We start from the raw sequence: 20,790 nt of genomic DNA, 5'->3' as shown, positions 1-20,790 counted from the left end.
GGTCAAGCAAGGCTAATTATAACAGATGTGGTCAAGTCTGGGCATGCGCCAGATGGACAAGAGAGCTATTTATAAACTGTTACTAGGCAGATTACAAGAGCAACTAACACAGAGGTCGGACTCTCCTCGTGGCGAACACGTGGCAGCATGATAATACAAAATGGAGTCCAAACTTCGGTCAACATAACGGAGAAAACATGATCTAAAGGAAAAGGATTAATGTCTTTAGTAAATGCTTAATCACATTGCTGTTTCAATTTACAACAATACCCTTCCTACTCGGGGTGACAAATGCAAAAACAACAGTTGATGGACAGAATGCAGAACAATGTCATACATTCACCCCAGTACAGAGATCTTGGCCTAAATCCATCGTTTTTTTGCTCACCATACCATTCCAGTTTGAATCCAGCCATATGCAAATCAGTCTTGACCCTGTGCCTCATGGGAACCGTCCAGACCGAACTGCCAAGCCAGGTCCTCCCTGGACTGGAAACAAGCATCCTAGGACCAGTTTCGGGGGTTTTACCCCTCTTCAGCCAGGCTAGCTTGATTCCAGTGGCATGGAGAGCACGGGACCTACGTCTGGGCATACCCTTCCCACTCGGGGTGACAAATGCAAAAACAACAGTTGATGGACAGAATGCAGAACAATGTCATACATTCACCCCAGTACAGAGATCTTGGCCTAAATCCATCGTTTTTTTGCTTACCTTGGATTTATTTACAGCAGGGAAGTGAGACACTGCCGAGCGTCTGCCCCGGACCCACAGGGGGCCAAGCTAAAGTCTATGGGGGCCAGAATACTGACTGAGCGACGTTGCTGCAAGTTACCCCCTTCGAGCCTGCCTGCCCATGATGCTGGCTCCAATTACAGTGGCTGGGCCAGAAAGAAACAGTAAGGCTCTATGGGCCGGTTAACAGAGCTAACAAAAAACCGGCCCACAGGTGACCCTTAGGTGCCAGCCCATCAGGCAATGCCCGACTGCCCGCCTTCCCAATCGATACTGCTGCACCGCTAGCCTCTGGTTCACATTTCGTATATATCTCACAAATATGTGCACTGTTATACATCTAACCAGTGTGCTCAAGTGTGTCCCTTTAATAATTCACTATTTAGCAACTATTTAGTTCTGAATTATCTTTCTATTCTCAGGAGGAACCATTGTTGCTTTCCTGTATTAGAACCCTTGAGAGCACACTCCATCGAACCCCGAAATGTCAATGCTTCCAGAAACTCCTGTCTTATGGAGTGGAATCCAAGCGTATGCAACAAGAACCAACATCATAACAGAATTCTCGAACAGAAGCAGTTAGTGGTTATTTGCGGTTCTGAAATATGAAATGCAACATGCATTTTAAATATAAAGAACTATGTTCAGCTTAATTGTCTCTAATTAACTGATATTTGGGCTTTGAAATATATTGTAAGGTGGGGTTTTCTAACTCCACTAATGCAAGTGACACTGTCACCTGTGTATGTGTGTATATGGGTGTGTCTGTCCATAAAATACCTGAATTTATAATGTTTGAGAAATTTGTCAAGTTGATTGAATATTGAAGAAAAGTAAATTGTCTGGAAGGTAAATCCGTCAAAACAACGAAAATTCTTAGGCCCTCCTTACAAGTCAGGCAGTGCGAATTGCCATGTGGAATTCTGCCTCACCTGATCAGAAGTGGGATGGTGTTGTTGCACAAAGTTTTCACAGTATGGGAAAATGGGACAAAATTTTACTGGTCAGAAAAAAAAATCCCAAAAACATAATTTGAAGGTTTGGCTGAAACAGCGGCCACACCTCTGTCCCTCCCGAGTCCTTTTTTCAGTAACGGGTGAGCTTGTATTGCTTCCCCTGTCAGGGCGTCTTTTTCCACTTACCCACATACCCTTTCAATCCCCTTTCTCACCCCTGACCAACCCCTCCTCCAGGCTCACGTTTGCCAATTGCTTAAGGTAAGTGGTAAGTGGCAGCGTTAAACCCTGTGAAATCGGGAATTCCATTTAGTTTTACACCCGGTAAAGCCAGGTCTACACAGTCACTCCCGAATCTATGGGATTCAACTAGTAATTTCACGGTACTGGTGAGGCGTCACAGCATGTTACTGGAAATTATAGGTACAGAGTTTGCACCCAGCCAGTACCATGCGTCCCGGGGACTTGATGTTCGTCATGAGTTTTATAAAACAAGTTTGTTTCATTTGGACAAGGTTCCGTGTCTTCAATCACTTGTAAACAATATAAATACATATGGTGCTTGAAAACGACACATGCATACAATATACAGGATCATTTTCAAAATTCAAAGACGTAATTATTTAATATGCTTTTTTATGATTTTATACTGCAATGGCTTTAGGTAATCAAATAATAAAACAAAAAAGGTTGGTGAAAGAACACAATCGCAGCTGTTACATTAGTTCTTTATAAAACCTAATGATGGTCTGACCACCGCAGCTAAAGCCACTACCAATATGAGGACTGAAGAGCTCAACCCATGTCCTAGACAAATCACTGTTGAAAGGAACTGGTTGTCTTCTACTTTCATAGCAGAATGCAATACTAGCATGGCTTGACTCAGAAATATGGTTAATACATTCCGAAGCAACTCACACTAGTTGTATCTAGCATGTATTTGTTTGTGCTTCTTTAGGTTTGAGGAGTCATGGAAAGGTCTGTCGCATATGTTACACACAAAGGGTTTCTCGCCAGTGTGTATTCTCTGATGAGTGAGAAGGTGTGATAACTGCCTGAAATTCTTTCCACATTTACCACATTTGTAAGGTTTTTCCCCTGTGTGTATTCGTCGATGTGTTATCAATGTCTGTGAGCTTTTGAATGATTTACCGCATTCAGAACATATATAAGGTCTTTCACTCACAGGCTGTCCTTGATTTTGGTTAAGGTCTTTTGACTGGCAGAAAGTCTTTTCACATTCACTGCATGTGTTCTGTCCTGCTCCTTCTGCATGCGGTTTTCTAGTTGAAATTAAACAGTTTCCACAATGAATACACTTGCTTAGTTTAAATCTAGTGACCCTTTGCTGATATGAATTCTGCCCAGTCTGAATTGCATTGTAATTAGCAGTATTTGATCCGTTATTGCAGCTGCTCTCATATGTTGAGAGATTTTTCTCCTCAGCGTGGATTCTGTGAGGGTTACTCCCGTATTCAGAGTCTGTTTTAGCTTCATTGTGGATTCTGTGATGTTTACTTTCGTATTCAGAAATTGTTTTTGCTTCAGAGTGAATTCTGTGATGGTTACTCCTGTATTCAGAGAGTGTTTTCACTTCAGCATGGGTTCTTTGATGGTTCATGATGTCTAGTCTTCGACTGAAGCTTCTCCCACACTTGTTAGTAGAATAAGGACCCTCGGAGATGTTTGCCTGCAGTTGATTGGCAGAGATTACTGGTTTGTTTACACCTTAAATGAAGACAAAAAAAACTATTTAACAAGCAGCATATGTAATCAATTTCTGAAAATTAATACTTATAAATAATTGTATATGGTACACCATGTTTTATGGATAGAGAGTTTTTGGAACATAATTTAAGAGTTTCAGACAAATAATCCAAGGTCCACAAATGGCACTTCAATTGACATCCATTTTAGTGATTTGCACCCCGCCTTCTCCTAAGCTGTTTCTCTGAGAGTGAGCAGCATTTTAGATAAGTCTTACTTATGAGCATGGTTCCCTCTAAACTGCGCGCCTGAGCGGGCGCGCACACCTAGGCTTCCCTCCGCGGAGACACATACAATCAGCGCAAACTTCAAAGGATTCCACGCATTCAGTAAATACTTCACTGGAGCCTCTGATGTGCGGCTGATGGTGATGCTGCTGCGCTTCCAAATACATTTCTAAAGATGTGTTTTTCGTCTTTAGAAATGCTAATGGGAGACGTTTAAATGCCTGCAACGCTGTCATTAAACAGCAGGAGAGTATTGCCAGAGCTTTCTCTGCAGCCCGAGTCCCGTTTGCAAAGTCCATGGACCTCTGGTTCCTCCACAGAGCTGCCAAGGTTTCAGATTGCCATGTGTGACATCTTCATAATTTTAGAGTAATTATGAGTGCATTTCAATGACTATGAGTGACACTGAGAATGTCATTATAAATAAAATTGAGAATATTTTTGGCTGAAAGTATATGAGAAATCTTTCAAGCTTTTAAAGTGAAGTAAAAGGAGGTATAAAATATAATTAGACTGCCGTTAATCAGGACAGCGGTGCCCTTAACCGAAATCGATTATATTCAGAAACTAAAACAAAAGGTATTTATTCACTATACCAATAAATATATCGATCCCAAAAATTTGCATTGCTAAATCTCTTTCACGTAACAGATAGCGATAGCATTACATGCTGTGTCAGATAAAAAAAAAATTGTCGCCCGACTGATCTGAAAATGATGCCTGCATGTTCGTTTTCGTATGTGATTCATTTTACTGGTCTGGCATAGGAAGTAGAGCGGTGTGAAAGCCCATGTATTTAAGATGCGACACCATACTTATTTTTAGGTCCAATAAAAATATAGCATCCTACAACACTGAAAAGAAAACTAGTAAAATGTGCTTTACTAGAGAACCTATAATACATTGATTTTTATATAGCATTTTTCACTGCACTTTTGGCGCTTCTCACTTCTCTATATAACAGGTGTTATTGTTTCCTAAACTAATGGCATTCAGTTTATCGCAAGCAAAATCAAGCAATGAAGACATGGGGAACACATAAATATCAGAGAGATCACCTATTTGAGCAACGAGAAACTAAGTTAACTGCTGCAAAATGTAAGAAATATAAACGACTTCGCTTTATCAGACTCTAGCCACAATTGCAGACAAAAGATAAGGCACACTGAAAGCTGCCTGACTCGCAGACTCACGCACAGCGACATGAGCAGTAAGCACAGCTGCATTCGAAAACTGAGAGTGGGAGACACGCATTTAGGTCAAAACTAAGAAGGCAGCTGTACTTTATGGGAAGGCACTGTGATTGACATGATCCACACTTACACGTACAACTGGGTGAGCAGTTCGCCTATGTTTGCACTGTCCGTTTCCATTAGAATAATTGCTCGAAATTCTTTGTATTTTAAGAAGATGCCCTAATAAATCGAAAGTAAACTGTGCCATTTAATTGGGCACCAAGAATAAACCGGACACAGCCTACGCTATATTACAAGACACTCTAATAAATATTCGTTCCCTATGGGAGATGGTTTGCTGTGCTGTGATAGCTGATCTGGCCGGCCGGGCAGATTGCGGTTTTCTGGATTAACTAAGTGAAGAATCCACCTTCATGTGCGGCTTCTGACTTTCTTCCCTCTGCATGTGAGGAAAAGAGACCTGGTGCTGTCAAGAAATAGGGGGGGGGGGGGGGGGGACGGCTTGACCAAGAAATAAAACAGGCCACAAACCGCTTCAGATACCCGCTCTCCCAAGGCTCCACAGAGAGACACCCAAGACGCAGCGGAACACATGCCATGAGGATATATCAATATAAAATAAACACTGACCTGACTGGGAACACGGACAACGGCAGTTGGCGGCCCCGCTGGCCGTAAGCAATGATTATGCTGAGTACCGTGGACTGACTGGCTCAGTCCTGTGGCAATGATTCTTTTCCTCAGCGCTGATTACACACATGTATCCATGATGGCGCAGGTGGGGCCGGGTCCGGTAGCAGCTGTCAGATACCGCAGGTGTGCAATCTACTAAAAGTAAGCCATTATTGTTTGCAGCAGTCAGCCATGGGAACGGTATCACGATTGCTCCATCAGCGAACTTTGATTTGCATGGCGGCCTACCCGCTCCCGCCTCAGGAAGCTGGAGCCAGGCCCGCCTAAAGTCACTTGTCAGTCAAGACACTAGGTAGCAATTGGGCTCTGACCCATCCTCCTCTGACGTCAGGGATATCGCGGTACGTTGGTGTATTTGTAACTTTGTAACATTGTGGCACACCACTCTGTACAGCTGAACTAAGCTATAGCTCAGCCAAAGAGCACCCTTAGTTTGCCGGCAGCAGCGCACACCACGCACCGCCACTGCAGCTTGTGTGGTGCTTTATAATAATACCAGCGCTCTCAGCTTTACAGCAGAGGTGCTATAATGCATGACTTTGCATTTCAGTGCGGTGATGCGGATCACCACACTGAAATGTGTTAGTCTAACGCCTGATGCGTGGTACTTGTCAGAGCTTATCAGTCGGTATGCTGGTTGGTCTCAGTTCAGCAGCATCTGCTATTTTTGCTGGCCATTCACCTCTGCAGTGACTTGTTAAACGCTCTTCACCAGCGTGCTGCACCTTACATCACTGCCTCCGACCAGGCCACCTTCTGATTTCTCCAGTTCTCTTTTTTTTGCACTGTGTGGCATCACTGGCTTCACATGTGCTTTTACTGTTTGTAAGATGCTTCCATCCAGTACAGCACCTTCAGCTGTTATTGTTAGTCAGTTACATATGCAGTGACTCCTAGAATGCTCCCTACTGCATGCTGCCATTCACATTCGTGTCTCCTGCCTCAAACTGCTCAATATGTTTCATTCCACTTCTCGAAACTGCCAGGAGCTCTGCAGTATGTGCCTTAGACACTTAGGCAGAGATTACACACACAGCAGCAAGGCTAGTTCTAGCCAGATTAGGAACAAGTGAGTGCCCTTTTCATATCTTTTATTAGTGAAACTGGTTATTGCCAAATGTATACACATGACAAAGCAAAAGATGAACAAATAGGGCAAACATTTCAGGCTTAGCAGAGAGTACACTCTAAGTGGCCACTGAAAATACTTGTCCAGGCACTAAGTACTTAAAAGGTCATCAGGCATTTAGGGGCATTTGGGGAATGATTTAGTAATATTACTTATCTGATTATAAAAACAAACGTCAAGTACTTCGGAACGTGAGCCAGAAAGCAAGGTCTGGCAGTGGACTTCCCAAACAGTATGCCTTTGCCTTTGTCCACAAACCAGTTCACCAAGTTCTCCCACTCACCTCCATTAGAAACGTTGCAAATCAACATTTTTCAAACAATCATAACCTTTTTTAAAGTATCTTTATTTGAATCAATCAATCACTCAGCATTTTTAGTGTGCAGCACTGTCACCCCTAAGGCTATCTGGCTGCTGGGATGGAAGGCCTCGGTCAAAAAGCCAAGTTTAGAGTTTGTTTCTGAACTCTACCAGGGAAGGTGTCCTGGGGGGAAGGAGGGGCGCCGGGCAGCGGGAGGAGGAAAATGGCAGGAAGAGGGCAACAGACCAGCAGAAAAAAGCAAAACAGAGAGCAAGAAGTAAACAGAAAAGGCAGACAGAGGGTGAGAAATGAGCAGAGAAGGCAGAAACAGAGGGCAAGAAGTGAACAGAAAAGGCAAAAAGAGGGTAAGAAACGAGCAGAAAAGACAAAAAGAGGGCAAGAAACAAGCAGAGAAGGCACAGAGGTCAAGAATTGAGCAGAAAAGGCAAAAAGAGGGCAAGAAATGAGCAGAGAAGGCACAAACCGAGGGCAAGAAACGAGCAGAAAAGGCAAAAAGAGGGCAAGATACGAGCAGTGAAGTCAGAAACAGAGAGCAAGAAATGGGCAGAAAAGGCAAAAAGAGGGAAAGAAACGAGCAGAGAAGGCACAAACAGAGGGCAAGAAATGAGCTGCTTCAACTTTTTTTTTGCACACATATGTCTGCCATTTTTAGCCGACAGCATGTTGTATTTTTTCTACTTTTATTCTTTCAATTTATCTTGCAAATGTGGCTCAACTTGTGTATGTGCTGTATTGTGGTTGTGTAAGTTGGTGAATGCAAGAATGAATAAGTGATTTATGGATGCACAAGTGCAAGGATGATTGACAGGGTGCATGTGTGATGACTTATTCAGTGCTTAAACCAATCAGTGACCAAGAAGTCACTTTAAATTAAAAGCAAGGCTTAATTGACAGTGCCAATGCTTGTTATTTACCTATAAATGGTAGCGGATTGACTTGCCTTGTTGCACATCTTATCACTCAGTTATGCACACAGGCAATAAAACAGTGCACACCAACATTCTATTGCCGCACATAAGAAAGAAAAATTAGAGGGAACATTGCTTATGAGGGTGCTTTTTGTGTATTAATGAAGAATGTGCAATATTAACAATGGACAGGATATAAATTTACACTTGATTTCACATGGATAGGTTAATATTATACTACTGCTGTTGAAACAATGTTTCTATGGTCCATTAAAGTGTGCTTCTCTGACTTATGGTACATAGGCTTCCATTAGACCTAAACACCATCTTGTTAAAAATGGATGCTACATAATGTTCATGCTTTGTTTATAATTATGTGTCAAGTAGCTCAGCAAAACACGTTTTGTTTAGTTCTGAATGACATGTTCTCGAAGAAAGACTTCGACCATAGACTCACTATGTAACAGTTTTCAAGGATCTTACGCTTGCACACAGTATTGCATTCATTCACAATGGTTCACTGTTGTTTAAGTAACTGATTTGGTCTTACACCGCCGGATGACATTAGGCGGCATACATATTCATGTAGTGGGTTAGTGCTTAGGTGGTAGGGCTTACATGGTCTGTATTCTGATTTGTAATTTTTTTTATTTCTTTGCTCACACCACAGTGACTTTGCACTTTTCATACTTTTCTATGGAGATTTTGCTAAATACACCCCCAAATTTGGGAGTGAGGCAGATCTTTTTGGGGTTTTACTAGGGATGCTGTCCCATTTCTTATCGATTTTGCAACACACATGGGACTTAGCCTTTTCTCTGATTTTATCATTATTCTGTATAATTCTAAATTGATGGCCTGAATGGCAAATTCATTCTTTGTAATTCGGCAATTTCTGCATTCCATTATCCTGTATTGTACCTTTTGAATTTTTGTCATAAACCTTTATGGATCCTCAACATTCCGCTTTAGAACTCACTTTTTCGAGTCAGTCTTTTCTTATTTCGACTGTATGTTGGAATGTTGTTTTGTACCTTGTCACTGGGGCACATTGACTTGAATATTGAGGTTAACACTATCCTAGACCCACCCAACTGTTGAGTGTAGTTTTGAGGTGTAAGATTTTAAGGGTAAAGCATGGCCACAAAATGTTGGTAGCAGATGATGGTTAGAGAGACAAGGGGGTAGTTTCAGAGGCTTTTTGCCCGGTTCCCTAGATTGGCCATCTGTCTACATGTCTATTCCACAACTGAAATAATTGCTGAGGACGCAGAGTGAAGTGATTCTTGAGACTGAGAGTGTTCAGTGTCCTAGTGATATATTGAGGGATTTGTAGTTCAAAGTGTGGTTTGTGTTGAGTCATGCACTGTTACACTGCATGGGAGATTTTTGGTTATGAGCTAAACTGTTGGAGAAGATTGTCAATAGACAGCTATTTCACGTTCTAGAGTCCAACCACTTGCTGCATGATTCTCAATATGGATTTCGAGCTGGCTAAAGCACCAAATCTGCCTTGCTTAAGGTAAGGGAGTTTATCAAGGAAAATCTGGACCATAATTCCTCTGCTATGGTGGTATAACTGACTTGTCTTCTGCGTTCAATGCAGTTTCTCATTCTATTCTGTTTGACAGACTCAGCAAGATTAGTAGTAGAGATCAAGCATTGTTATGGTTTAAATCTTTTATTGGAGACTGTGCCCATGAATATTTTCTTCCTCCTTTCACCTCCTTCTCTTAACCCTTAGAGTGTGGCATGCTAAAGGGTCTGGCGCTGAGCCCCACCCTTTTTATTATCTACCTGGAGCCATTAGCGAAGCTGGTTGAAGCCTGGGGTATACAGGTGGTCTCTTATGCAGACGACACTCAGCTTCTCCTGGCTTTTCATGAGAACGAGACGGAAGCACTGTGCTCCTTTAAGCTCAAGTCAGTGATTGAATGGATGAGAGAAAGTTTTCTTAAGCTTAGTTCTGAAAAAAAACGAGATTCTCTTTTTTGGCACCAAGACTTCCCCTGATTCCAGTAACTGGTGGCAGACAGAGCTGGGGCTTCCTCCTCGTCTTGCACCTACAGTGAGAAACCTAGGTGTGAAATTTGACTGTATATCTCTGTGAGACCCAAATCAAGGCTATTTCTGCCAACTGTTTTGCCACACTTAGGTTCCTTAAAAGGATGCTCTATCTTATACCGGAAGACCACCGCAAAATGATTGTTCATGCCCTGGTAATGCCCAAATTAGAGTATGCCAACAATTTGTGTTTGGGTTTACCTGCATACCTAATTCAGTGACTGCAAACAATAAAGAATTCTGCTGCTTGCCTAATCTTAAAAATTGGTGTCTCCTTACTTAAGCCAACTTTATTGGCTACTGGTTATCAAGCGGGTCCAATTTAAGACACTTCAGGGCTTCAAACAAAAATGCCCCCTTTATCCAAGGAGGAGATTTAAGCTTTATCGCCAAGTCGGATCTCTGAGATCCAACAACCTGAAACTTCTCCAATGGCCTCGGATTCCTAAGGATAGGAGGGGTGGAAGATCTTTTGTTTTCCTTGCTTCTAGGTTGTGGAATGCTCTTCTTCTCAGTTTGCACCGTAATCACTCTGAAACCGCTTTCGGAGAGAATCTAGAACCCTTGCTCTATGACTCCCTTCTGGTGGGCATTTAAATCTGGCTGTGATAATGCTGCATTGTTCTCGGACCCTTACAGTTAGCGCTGGGACACCTAGTCGAAGGCAGCTGTGCGCTTTAGAAATTACTTTGTATTGTACTGTATTGATTCTTGGTTCAGTTAGTGGATTAATTACTGTGATTTTGATGCATTTGTCATATTTGTAAATTGCATCGAAGGGTTTGTTTTTGTATTTGCTGATTAAGGTTGAGATTATTTGCAATCTAAAATCTTGAGATATCATTGTTGAGCTTGTCTGGAAAGTGGTGGTGTGATTTGTGAGGTGCCACATTCATAGAGATAGAAACATTTCTGATAACCAGTTTCCTTTCAGGTTTTGTATTTTTTTTTTTGGGTTAGTGTTTCTTGCTTATTGCTGCACAGGAGTAAATATACTGATCAAAGATGGATTGCCGCTGGATGGGAGTCTTCTTTAAAGTGAATTTGTGTTTGGCAAGTGCCGTGAAGGTAGTAGTCTTATTCCTATTAATTGCGAAATTCTTCTAATTCGATAACAGATTCTCTCCTGTTTAGGTTGAGCAGATAAGATTTATTTTGTTAATTTGTGTGCTTTTGGTGACGGAAAATGCTTTATATTGTTTTCCCTATTCAATTAAAAGTTGGTTAGCTGACGCTGAGAGTCGCGCTAGGAATAGCTAGTTACCACAGAGTCATGCTGTGATTGATTGGTTGGTTGCTGGTGTAGCCTTGCTGTGATTGGTTGATTTCTAACATGGCTGTGCTGGGATTGGTTGTTGGGATGGACATTATAAAGCACAAGTTGTAAGTGGAGGATAGTGCAGGATCTTAGGAAGATTAATCAAATTGTAGTCCCATGCTGTCCAGTGGTACAAAACCCTGCTATAAAACTGTTTCAGATTCTTGCAGATCCTGCTTATGTAAAGAGTTCCATTCCTCTGTATGAGGACAGTCAATAACCTTTTGCATTTCAGTTCCAAAATAAAGTCCTCGTTTCATGTTGATTTGGAGTGCCTTAACAGCTAGGGCAGCCAACTTTGAAGCTGGGAAACCAGGTTCGATTCTGGAAGGAGGCTCAGACATCCTCTGATTCTGGGCAAATCACTTAATCTCCCTGTGCCTAAAAATTAATATATCCGTCTGTATTGCAACTGGTGTTCATGTAAAGCACGCTGATACCTACAGGTCAAGATTGCACTATATGAAACTGCAACAAAAAAAAGAAAAGAGTATATAGCAAGTCCCTCAATTTTTTGCCATTTTCTAGAGAAATGTTTGGAAGGTTTACAGCTACACTGTAACTCAGTCTTAGAATCAATATATTGATGACCTCATAGTAGCATCGAAGACAAAATAAGATTGTGAGTTAGATAAAACTGCACTCCTAAATCATTTTGCTGACCCATGTCTCCCACAAAGATGTCGTACAGTAAGAATCAAGTGATTTATCTTGGCCATTACATTGAGAAGGGGTTAAGGAAAGCAGATGAGTTAACTGTGACAATTTGCACAGACAGCCAGATATGGAGTGGTACACCATTTTGAGCAGCTGTGGTAACAAAGGGGCTTCATGACATCCTCTGCTACTTCCATAAGGAATGGTTACTACATTATTGATCCTTTATAAGTTATACAGCAACCTAGAGACATTTTAGTGGTGAGATGTATAGCCCACAAAGCTGTTGATGACATAGTCACGATGGACAATAATTATGCGGACCAAGTGGCTAAGTATTGTGCCCTTAAAAATGCAACTGCAAGATCAAATGAGCAAACATCAATGAAAGAATGACAATAATGCGAATCCAAAGTAAATATTGCTGAGGCTTTGAATAATCATCAAACAGTCTTTATTTCGACTTCGTGTCATAAAAGACAATTTTAAAAACAAAGCTCACCATCATTTACAAAAAGCACATTTAAAAAAACAATTCATCATCAAGTGTTTCCAGTTTAGGCTACACATCTAGATAGTGTATAGAAATCATGATACTAAAGCTAGGAGCAACATGATTAGATTTACTGCATGTGTGGCATTCCTAGTCGACCAGATAAAAAAATAAATATCTATCTTTCATAAAAACAAGCTAAAAAGAATACAGAAATTCCACCATTATACTGGGTTTCTTTTAGGGCGGCTGGAGGGCTTTCAGTTTCCCAGCTCTAATTAGCCACATCCGTTTCAGAAATGTAGCTAGGGCTATCACTATTATTTCAGAACTATCAGTTTGAAATATTCTCAGTGCAGTGATCCCCGTCCTAATACCCTTTTGAATACAGACTGCTCTTATCCATCTTAGGCGGGGGGCCTTATATTCTGGGCATATAAACAGAATATGTGCTATGGTTTCGGGGTGGATTTTACAAAAAGGGCACATTTGATCATTTTTACTGGAAGCCCAGTTACAGGTGACCGTGTTCAGTGGAAGAGTGCCTACCCTGAACTGGTGATATAATTTCCTATCAAGAGGCGATGTGATCAAATCCCAGTACAACTCATACCCAATAGAATGTTTCAGCTCCAGAAAAACCTTGGTATGTGATGGATCAGTGTGTGACTGGAACTCCACCTGGGATATATGTGACCACTAAGCCTCTTTCAACTCTTGTTTAGTAGGAAATGATGTCCCCTGTGGATTATCCCAAAGATCCCCCATTCCTAAGGACTTTAAAATAATTTTTACCTTTCTGAACCAAGGAATTTTTTCCCCAGTATCCATATTACGCGTCTCCAAAAGTGCTAACGCATAGTGATTCAATTCAGGGGTAACCCACAGTCTTCTCCAGTAGGCAACTGGTCTGAATCTACATATATTTTCTAGACTCTGACACCCCAGATCCATGCGAAGAGGTATTAGTGGTGTAGATTGTGGGAGGCCTGTTATACAGCGAAGAAACCTATTGTGTGCTTTTTGTAAGCCTGCTATTTCAGACGACCCCCACAATTCAGCTCCATACAACATGGAAGATCTTACTCTCGAGTCATAGATTTTTAATACTGGGGCTATGGGTTTGGTGGCTGATAGCTTAAATTCTCTTAACAAAGCGCCAGAAAGTTGCGCATGCTTGGAGATTAAATGGGCCACATGTGGCTTCCACTGTAACCTGGAGCCCAATGTGATACCCAAATAGTTAAAGCTGTCAGTCTGCTCTAGTTGTTCCCCATTCATTAAAACTCTACCCCTGATGTTCCGATGCCTATGCATTGTCATAAATTTAGTTTTGGAGACATTAACAGAAATGCCATAGTCATAACAACATTTTTCAAAGCAGTCTATTGCCTTCTGTAGCCCTTCCTGTGTCTTAGATAGTAGGAGGGTATCATCGGCAAACATTAGAAGGGGGACGGGGATGCCATTCTGTTTGGGTGGATCAGTTATAGAGTCCCTATAATAATCAATAACTCTATTTATATACAGTGTGAATAGTGTGGGTGCCAGCACACAACCTTGCCGAACACCCCTATCCATTGGGAAGCTGTCAGTCACCTGACTCTGATTACCCCACCTGACCTGCGCATAATTGTTTTCATGTAATGTAATCAAAATTGCAAGTAGTTCAGGTGGGATGCCCTGGTCATGGAGCGCTCTCCACAGCCTATCTCTCGGAACTAAGTCAAATGCAGCCTATAAATCGACAAAGGCTGCATATAGTGTACCTCCCCCCAGAACCACCCATTTCCAGTATATTGTGGAAAATCTAAAAACTTGGTCCACCGTGCTGGTCAGGGGTCGAAAACCAGCCTGTAAAGTGGACATAACTCCCGATTCCTCAATCCAGGTCTGGACCCTGAGAAGTACCATTCTAGCCACAACTTTCTGGATGCAGGCTATTAGGCTGATTGGCCTGTAGTTTCCCGGGTCAGCTCGGTCACACTTCTTAAAAATTGGTATGATTTCAGCTCCCCGCCATATATCTGGCACCGTGGTGCCTTTAGCCAGAGTGTTCGCCAGTAGTTCGATGTAAGGGACCCAGACTGATCTGCTATGCAAGAACAAGTCTGCAGGAATTTTATCTAGGCCCGGGGCCCTGCCTTTATGGATTAAATTGAGGGCACATTCAACATCCTTTTTGGTGAACACTAGCGTAGTAACTGGCAAAGGAAGACTGAGAGAAGCTAGGGCGGGTGGCGGGACATTGTTTACATTGGCAAACTGGGACTTGAAGTGCTTTACCCATTGTTCTGGTGGGACATGATTGACCGGGGCTGGTTTTTGGTTCCCCATGCCCCACCTCACAAGATGCCAGAAGTCCGTCGAGTCTCTGGACTGACTGGCTACCAATAGCTCCTCCCAGTATTTTGTGTCCCAGGTTTTTTTCGCCACATTTTGTGTCTTTTTGTAGTGAATCCTTGCCGCCCTTATAACTTCCCTATCGGTGGATCGCACTGCATCAGCTAAAGATTTATAAGCGATCCTACAATTTTTATCATACCATGATTCCTGTTTTCTTTTCCCCTTACCAGGGTGCTTTTTCCTGGAAATATTTAAAAAAGTACTAAGTTTAAAAAAAAGGGTCGAATGAATATGGATTACCCTACTGCAGCAATCCTCAAAATCCAACTGCCCCAGCATTTCGTTTGTTGCTTCTTTTACCATGTCATTCATTATATTGATAGATTCGGGTTGACCCAGACACTCGGCCCATCTAACCCGCCGGGTATCATTTGTCATGGTGATGTCATCTATCAAGTCAACTTGTGATGACCCCTGCCCTTTGTATAGCTGCAACTCAAGACTAGGATTATGGTCACTTTCGATACGCTGTATAACTATCATATCAAATATGGCGGACCAAAATTCGAGATTGACCAAGATATAGTCAATTCTACTGGTGCACAATCCATTGTTGAAAGTTGGATTGCCCTGTTTGTCACCTCGTGTCCTGCCGTTCACTGCTCTCAGCCCATGCTCTAAACTAAAAGTCTTAAGTTGTAGGGCTGCCTGGGTCCACCGTTTGATAGGGGTTAGATTGAGGGTGGGGATTTGCCAGCAGATATCCTCTGCCTCCGTGAGCTCCAGGTCTGTTTGGTCCAGGGGCTCATAGGAGCAGTTGAAATCACCGCAGATTAGCAAATTGGCCCGTCCCCTCCAAATGCTAACATAGTGTCCCAGTGCCATCACAACTTCTGAAGGTTTCCCTCCTGGCTTTCCTCTGGCATACACATTAAAAATAATAAGTTCACCGAACGATGGAGATTTTAGCTTAACCGCCATAATATCCCTTGAATTAATTTCAAGTTGTGAAATTGTAAAGCCATCATCCTGTTTTACCCAGGTGGTCAGTCCCCCCTTGGGTCTCCCTCTATTTGTTTTGGTTGCGGCTATTGCAAAGTGGAGATACCCTGATCTATATTGGGGCTCTAAAGCCCATGTTTCTTGCATATTAACTATCATAAAGTTATCAATAAAAGTAGCCCAATCCCTGGAAGACAACTTGTTTTTTAGACCTGCCACGGTCCACGAGACCAGAAACTGGGTCTCCGCATTACAGGTTGTGATATTTTGAGCAGTTGCAGAAACTCCTGTACCATTAGTATCCAACTTTCCACCAGACTCTATTCCGCTACCCTCAACCGGGCGGTCGATATCAATTGATTTCCCTGAAAGGTTACTAGGTATGGAAGAGCCTGTGGCCCCCGCATAAATCTCATAATTATTTAGACCATAATTAGATGTATCATTTGTACGGTCACCTTGATTAGTTATTTGTGTACTGCGCTCAGGGTTAATTGGGACGTTCATGGTAACACTGGTCAAATTAAGATCTCTATCGGGTATATTTAGGTCAGTGGGAGAAATCCTATCCAAGGCCTCAACCATACCCACTGACTCCTCCCCGGGTAGCTGTAGACTTCAATCACAAGCATCCAGACCACTGAAGATGTCAAACCGGTTAGACACTTCCAGTGGAGTGAAAAGTGCTGGATAGTCCAAGCTCCTATGTACAGGGAAACCTGGCCTAGTAGGTACCATATTCCACCCAGAGAATTCTGAAGTTTTGACTGGGTTCCTGATATTCATCGTGTTGGGGAATTTAATACTAGATAATGTATAACCCCTAGTCTGATGGGTTGAAAATACTACAGATCGTGGGTAGAAATAAGTCAGAGGACGTGGAATAATGCTACTATCTGAGTTGACCCCTGGCCAATTCAAGATATAGCGTACTGCATTTTGGTCTCTGAAATTAATCACTACCACATCCCCCCCAGTATCTTTGGGTCTACCCCCCAACCACTGGAGCCGGCGTACATAGATTATTTCGCCATCTATATTACTGGCGATTGGCCTATGTAGTGCCAGCCAGTGTGTTATTTTATTCTTCAGTTGGGAGAAACCCTCTTTCTTATTCACTGGGAGCTCAGGAACCCCCGTTAGAATCACAACATAAGGAACAGCCTCAGGCGGAAGATCCGGTAGGGGTCCCCTAGACTGATTCCCCCGGGTCTGCCACAAGCCTCCCTCCTCATGTCTCTGTGGCCCATTCAGACAGTTACCCATATCACTAGTAATATTATTTGCAGAGATAATAGGATGACAGTTAGTATTAGCTGATGTATTACGCACAGGAGCATTTGTCTGATTGGTGGTAAGATTGCTCGCAGTGAAATTGGGGGCTGAAACTGGCCCTCTCAATAAATTGCTACTAGAGGACGGGACATCTAATGATGGATTAGTTAGAACTGTGTTTACAGCTGGCCCATTTTCAGTCAATAGTGGTCGAGATTTATCAGTAGAATTACCCCCAGAGGGGAGGACTGGGGCCTGATTGAGCTCCGAGTGACCTTTTAATTGTGTAGGACTAGACTTCCTATCCAGGTCTGCTTCAATTTTCCCTAGTCGATTCTCTATTTTTTCTAATCTTTCCACTATTGCGAGGGTGTAAGAGCGCAATATCAGCTCGAAATTGTCCAAAAGATTGCTAGTGAGTTTAATGTTAGACCCATTGTCTTTAGGGCAATGTTCAGTATTGTATTCCCCCTCTATATGTGCAGAGGTCGACGATGGTATAGGAATAATGTCCAATCCGGTCACATCCTTAGAGATTACAGCGGATATGATCTTAGAACTGGGGGGGATTGCCTTCTTCCCAAAATCGGTGTGGCTCATCCTCTGTTTTGTAGATTCCATCCCTTTGCGTCTCCTCTTAGTAGGTGGTGGAACATGCTTAGCAGGTTGTACAACTTTCTTAGTTTTTTGTCTATTAGACTTGTGGGGAGTAGGTGTCACTATTGTCGAAATTCCTGGAGAGCTGAGTAGATCAAGTGACGGATTAATAATATCAGTTCCAGTGGGAAGAGTACTGGGTGCTACACAATCTCTCAACAAGAGTGGAACACCTTCTGTACTTAGGGTATCATCAACGGGGGCTGATACAGGGGTATAGTCGTTTGGAAGAGTGGCTATGGAATTAGGCTCGAGCAGTGCCCTATTTTTGATGTTTTCAATAGAGCGTCTACGCTCAAGTCTGCGCTCTGCTAGAGAAGACTCTGTTATACCTGCAGATGGAGCCTTAATAAGATAATTGTCCAAAGTGCCATTCATTATAGTTCCCAGTCTGTCAGCCACCGTAGAAATCGGGCTCGGCACACAGGTGGTCATAATAATAACTGCGGTGGGTAAATGAATTACGACAATAGAAAGTATGTGCAACTTACAGTGGGACGTATTCCTATGTCATTCCGTCTGACCAGAGTACTGTGCCCGGGCCGGTCTCGTCGGTCCACGGAGGGCCACAGAGGGCCCGCCCTTTGCCCCTTGCTTAGCCCGCGCGCGGTCCCGCGACGCGGGGGCTGCTGGTCAGTTTTATGCGCCTCCTGGCGCCAAAATCTTCTTCGGCGGCTCTCCTGCTGCAAGAGGTGCTGGGGAGTGTAGTTTCCGGTCTCCGCTCCGCGGCCGCGAACGATGAGGACACGGCGGCGGGAGACCGGAGCTAGCGGGATGCAATGCCAGCAATGCCAGCGCAGGGAGTGCAGTCGTGAAGGCAAATTACTGGTGGGCTGTAGAAAACAAAGGAACCCGCTCTGCCGGGGCTGCTGGTCAGTTTTATGCGTCTCCTGGCGCCAAAATCTTCTTCGGCGGCTCTCCTGCCGCAAGAGGTGCTGGGGAGTGTAGTTTCCGGTCTCCGCTCCGCGGCCGCGAACGATGAGGACACGGCGGCGGGAGACCGGAGCTAGCGGGATGCAATGCCAGCAATGCCAGCGCAGGGAGTGCAGTCGTGAAGGCAAATTACTGGTGGGCTGTAGAAAACAAAGGAACCCTTTGAATAATGTCAATTGTTTTTTGTTGAACCCAATACAGACTACATTAAGTGAATTGAGGGACCTCCAAGAGAAAGTGCCGACGGAAGGGTAAAAAAAGGTGTGAATTAAGTGGTTGTAAGAAAAATTATAATGACTTGTGGGTTATTTTTGATTATCAATATGTTTTGCCAGACTCTATGTTACAGCATGTTACCTGCATGGCCACACTAATGTAGGGAGAGATGCAATGTTTAGGATTTTTAGAAAACATTGGTACAATAAAACGCTCAGAAGTGTAGCAGAAGACTTACGTCAAAGATGCATTACTTGCCAAAGAAAAAATTAGGATAAGCATACACCTGTGGTGCTGAGTCATGCCGGAAAATCTGAGGGCCCGTTTGCCAGACTTCAAGCAGACTTCATTAAAATGCCCATTTGTAATGGACTTACAAATGTTCTCATAATTGTTTGTTCCTTCAGCAACACTTGTATTAATAACTTATGTTATTGTGTTAGATAACTGCAAGGGTCTGGCTGATGTGATGAAATCTGTCCATCATCAGGTACATTTTGCAACAGTACCAACAAAAAAAACTTAGTGTCATCCACTGCAATCAGGTGATTACATTCTGATCAAAAAGCACGTTTGAATCGAGATAGAAAGGGCCACAGGTGTTTGTGACTAACACTGCTGTGAGGTATTCTGGAATCCCCCAGTTAATTCACACAGCTCACACAAGAAGAGTGAAGAAGGAGGACAACAACCACTAATTTGCAGAGTCAACCTCAAGTTTACAGAGTGGATCCAGAGGGGGAGTGTACTGAATCCTGATACTAGTGAAGTTGGTCATACTGGTGAGAGTGAAGCTCCTGTGGAAGGTAACAGTAGACGGTTCCATTTTGAAAACCGGAATGAAGAACTGTTGTAAAGTTACGAGCAGCAGGAAGAAACAGTCTCTGATCCAGTTCATAAAAATTTCACCTTCGTATATGGCATTTATGTCTGAAGAAGAAGAAGAATCAGATGTGGAAATCTACAGTCTCACCACCTGTTGCCAAATCATCTTTGAAGGCGAACTAGAAGAAGAAGAACCAGCTAAGAATTTTGCAAATCCTGATCGCTGTGAAATTTTGAAATTATGATTTTGAAGAGAATTATTTTTTTCTCTTACTAAAGTATCCAGATAAAGATATAGGGCTTCATTTACGAGGCCCTAGAGGCACTTTTGCACCAAAGGAGCATCACTTTTTTTATGCTCCAAAGGCGCAATGAGCCGCAGCATATTTACAAGGCCACGCAAAGCCACTTTACGTGGCTTTTAATGGCTATGTAAATATGTGCCCCTTTCGCGCAGAACACTGCCTGAAAGGGGCATTCCCTGGGTGTTGCTGTGGGTGTTCCTATGCAACACCCATTGAATCCGAAGCATTCCCAGATTCAAGAGGAATCGTAAACCAGGGAATGCGTCCGATTCCTACGCCTCTCCAGGGGAGGCATAGGAGTGGCACAACAAGGAGAAATACTTTTATTTATCGTTTTTTTCTCTCTTTCAATGTGCAGACACATAAAAAGAGGAAAATATTATCAATGATTGTATTTGTGCAGGAACGTATCCCTTCCTGCACAATAATTCCCGCAACACAGGCACCTTTGCAACGCGACGCAAAGGTGTCTATGTTGGCACAGGGATGCTGTTTGTGCCCCGGCACAGGGGGGAAGGACAGGAATACGCTGTATCTTTTAGATATGACGTATTCCTGTCCATATCTTTTGACACACAGTAGCGCAGCAGGAAGGCCTGCTGTGTTGCCGTGCGTCAAAAGTTTGTAAGTCTATGAAATGAATAAATTAACTGAAAAAGAAGAAAACGCTCAAGAAATGATTTTGACTTTTGAAAAAAGGAGAAAACATTTTGTATTATTGCTTTGAGAAAAAGAGATTTTGAACCTGAGCTATTCTGATTTTTGAA

General features: G+C 42.8%; 1 protein-coding gene across 3 annotated transcripts in view; it reads right to left on the bottom strand.

Moving 5' to 3' along the window:
• Positions 1–2,296: 2,296 nt before the first annotated feature.
• The window catches only part of LOC146861856 (uncharacterized), a 158,286-nt gene continuing 139,792 nt past the window's right edge, over positions 2,297–20,790 (bottom strand). For all 3 annotated transcript variants that reach the window (XM_085641028.1, XM_085641026.1, XM_085641027.1), the window contains one exon: positions 2,297–3,418. In XM_085641028.1, coding sequence (XP_085497154.1) covers positions 2,610–3,418 — 809 coding nt within the window. In that variant the 3' untranslated portion in view covers positions 2,297–2,609. The remainder of the gene's footprint in view (positions 3,419–20,790) is intronic.

This window comes from Triturus cristatus, chromosome 2_2 (assembly GCF_964204655.1).
Source record: "Triturus cristatus chromosome 2_2, aTriCri1.1, whole genome shotgun sequence".
In the NCBI taxonomy this organism is placed as follows: Eukaryota; Metazoa; Chordata; class Amphibia; order Caudata; family Salamandridae; genus Triturus; species Triturus cristatus.
The sequence above is the reverse complement of the archived record's forward strand: the minus strand, read 5'-3'. Positions and strand labels throughout refer to the sequence as shown.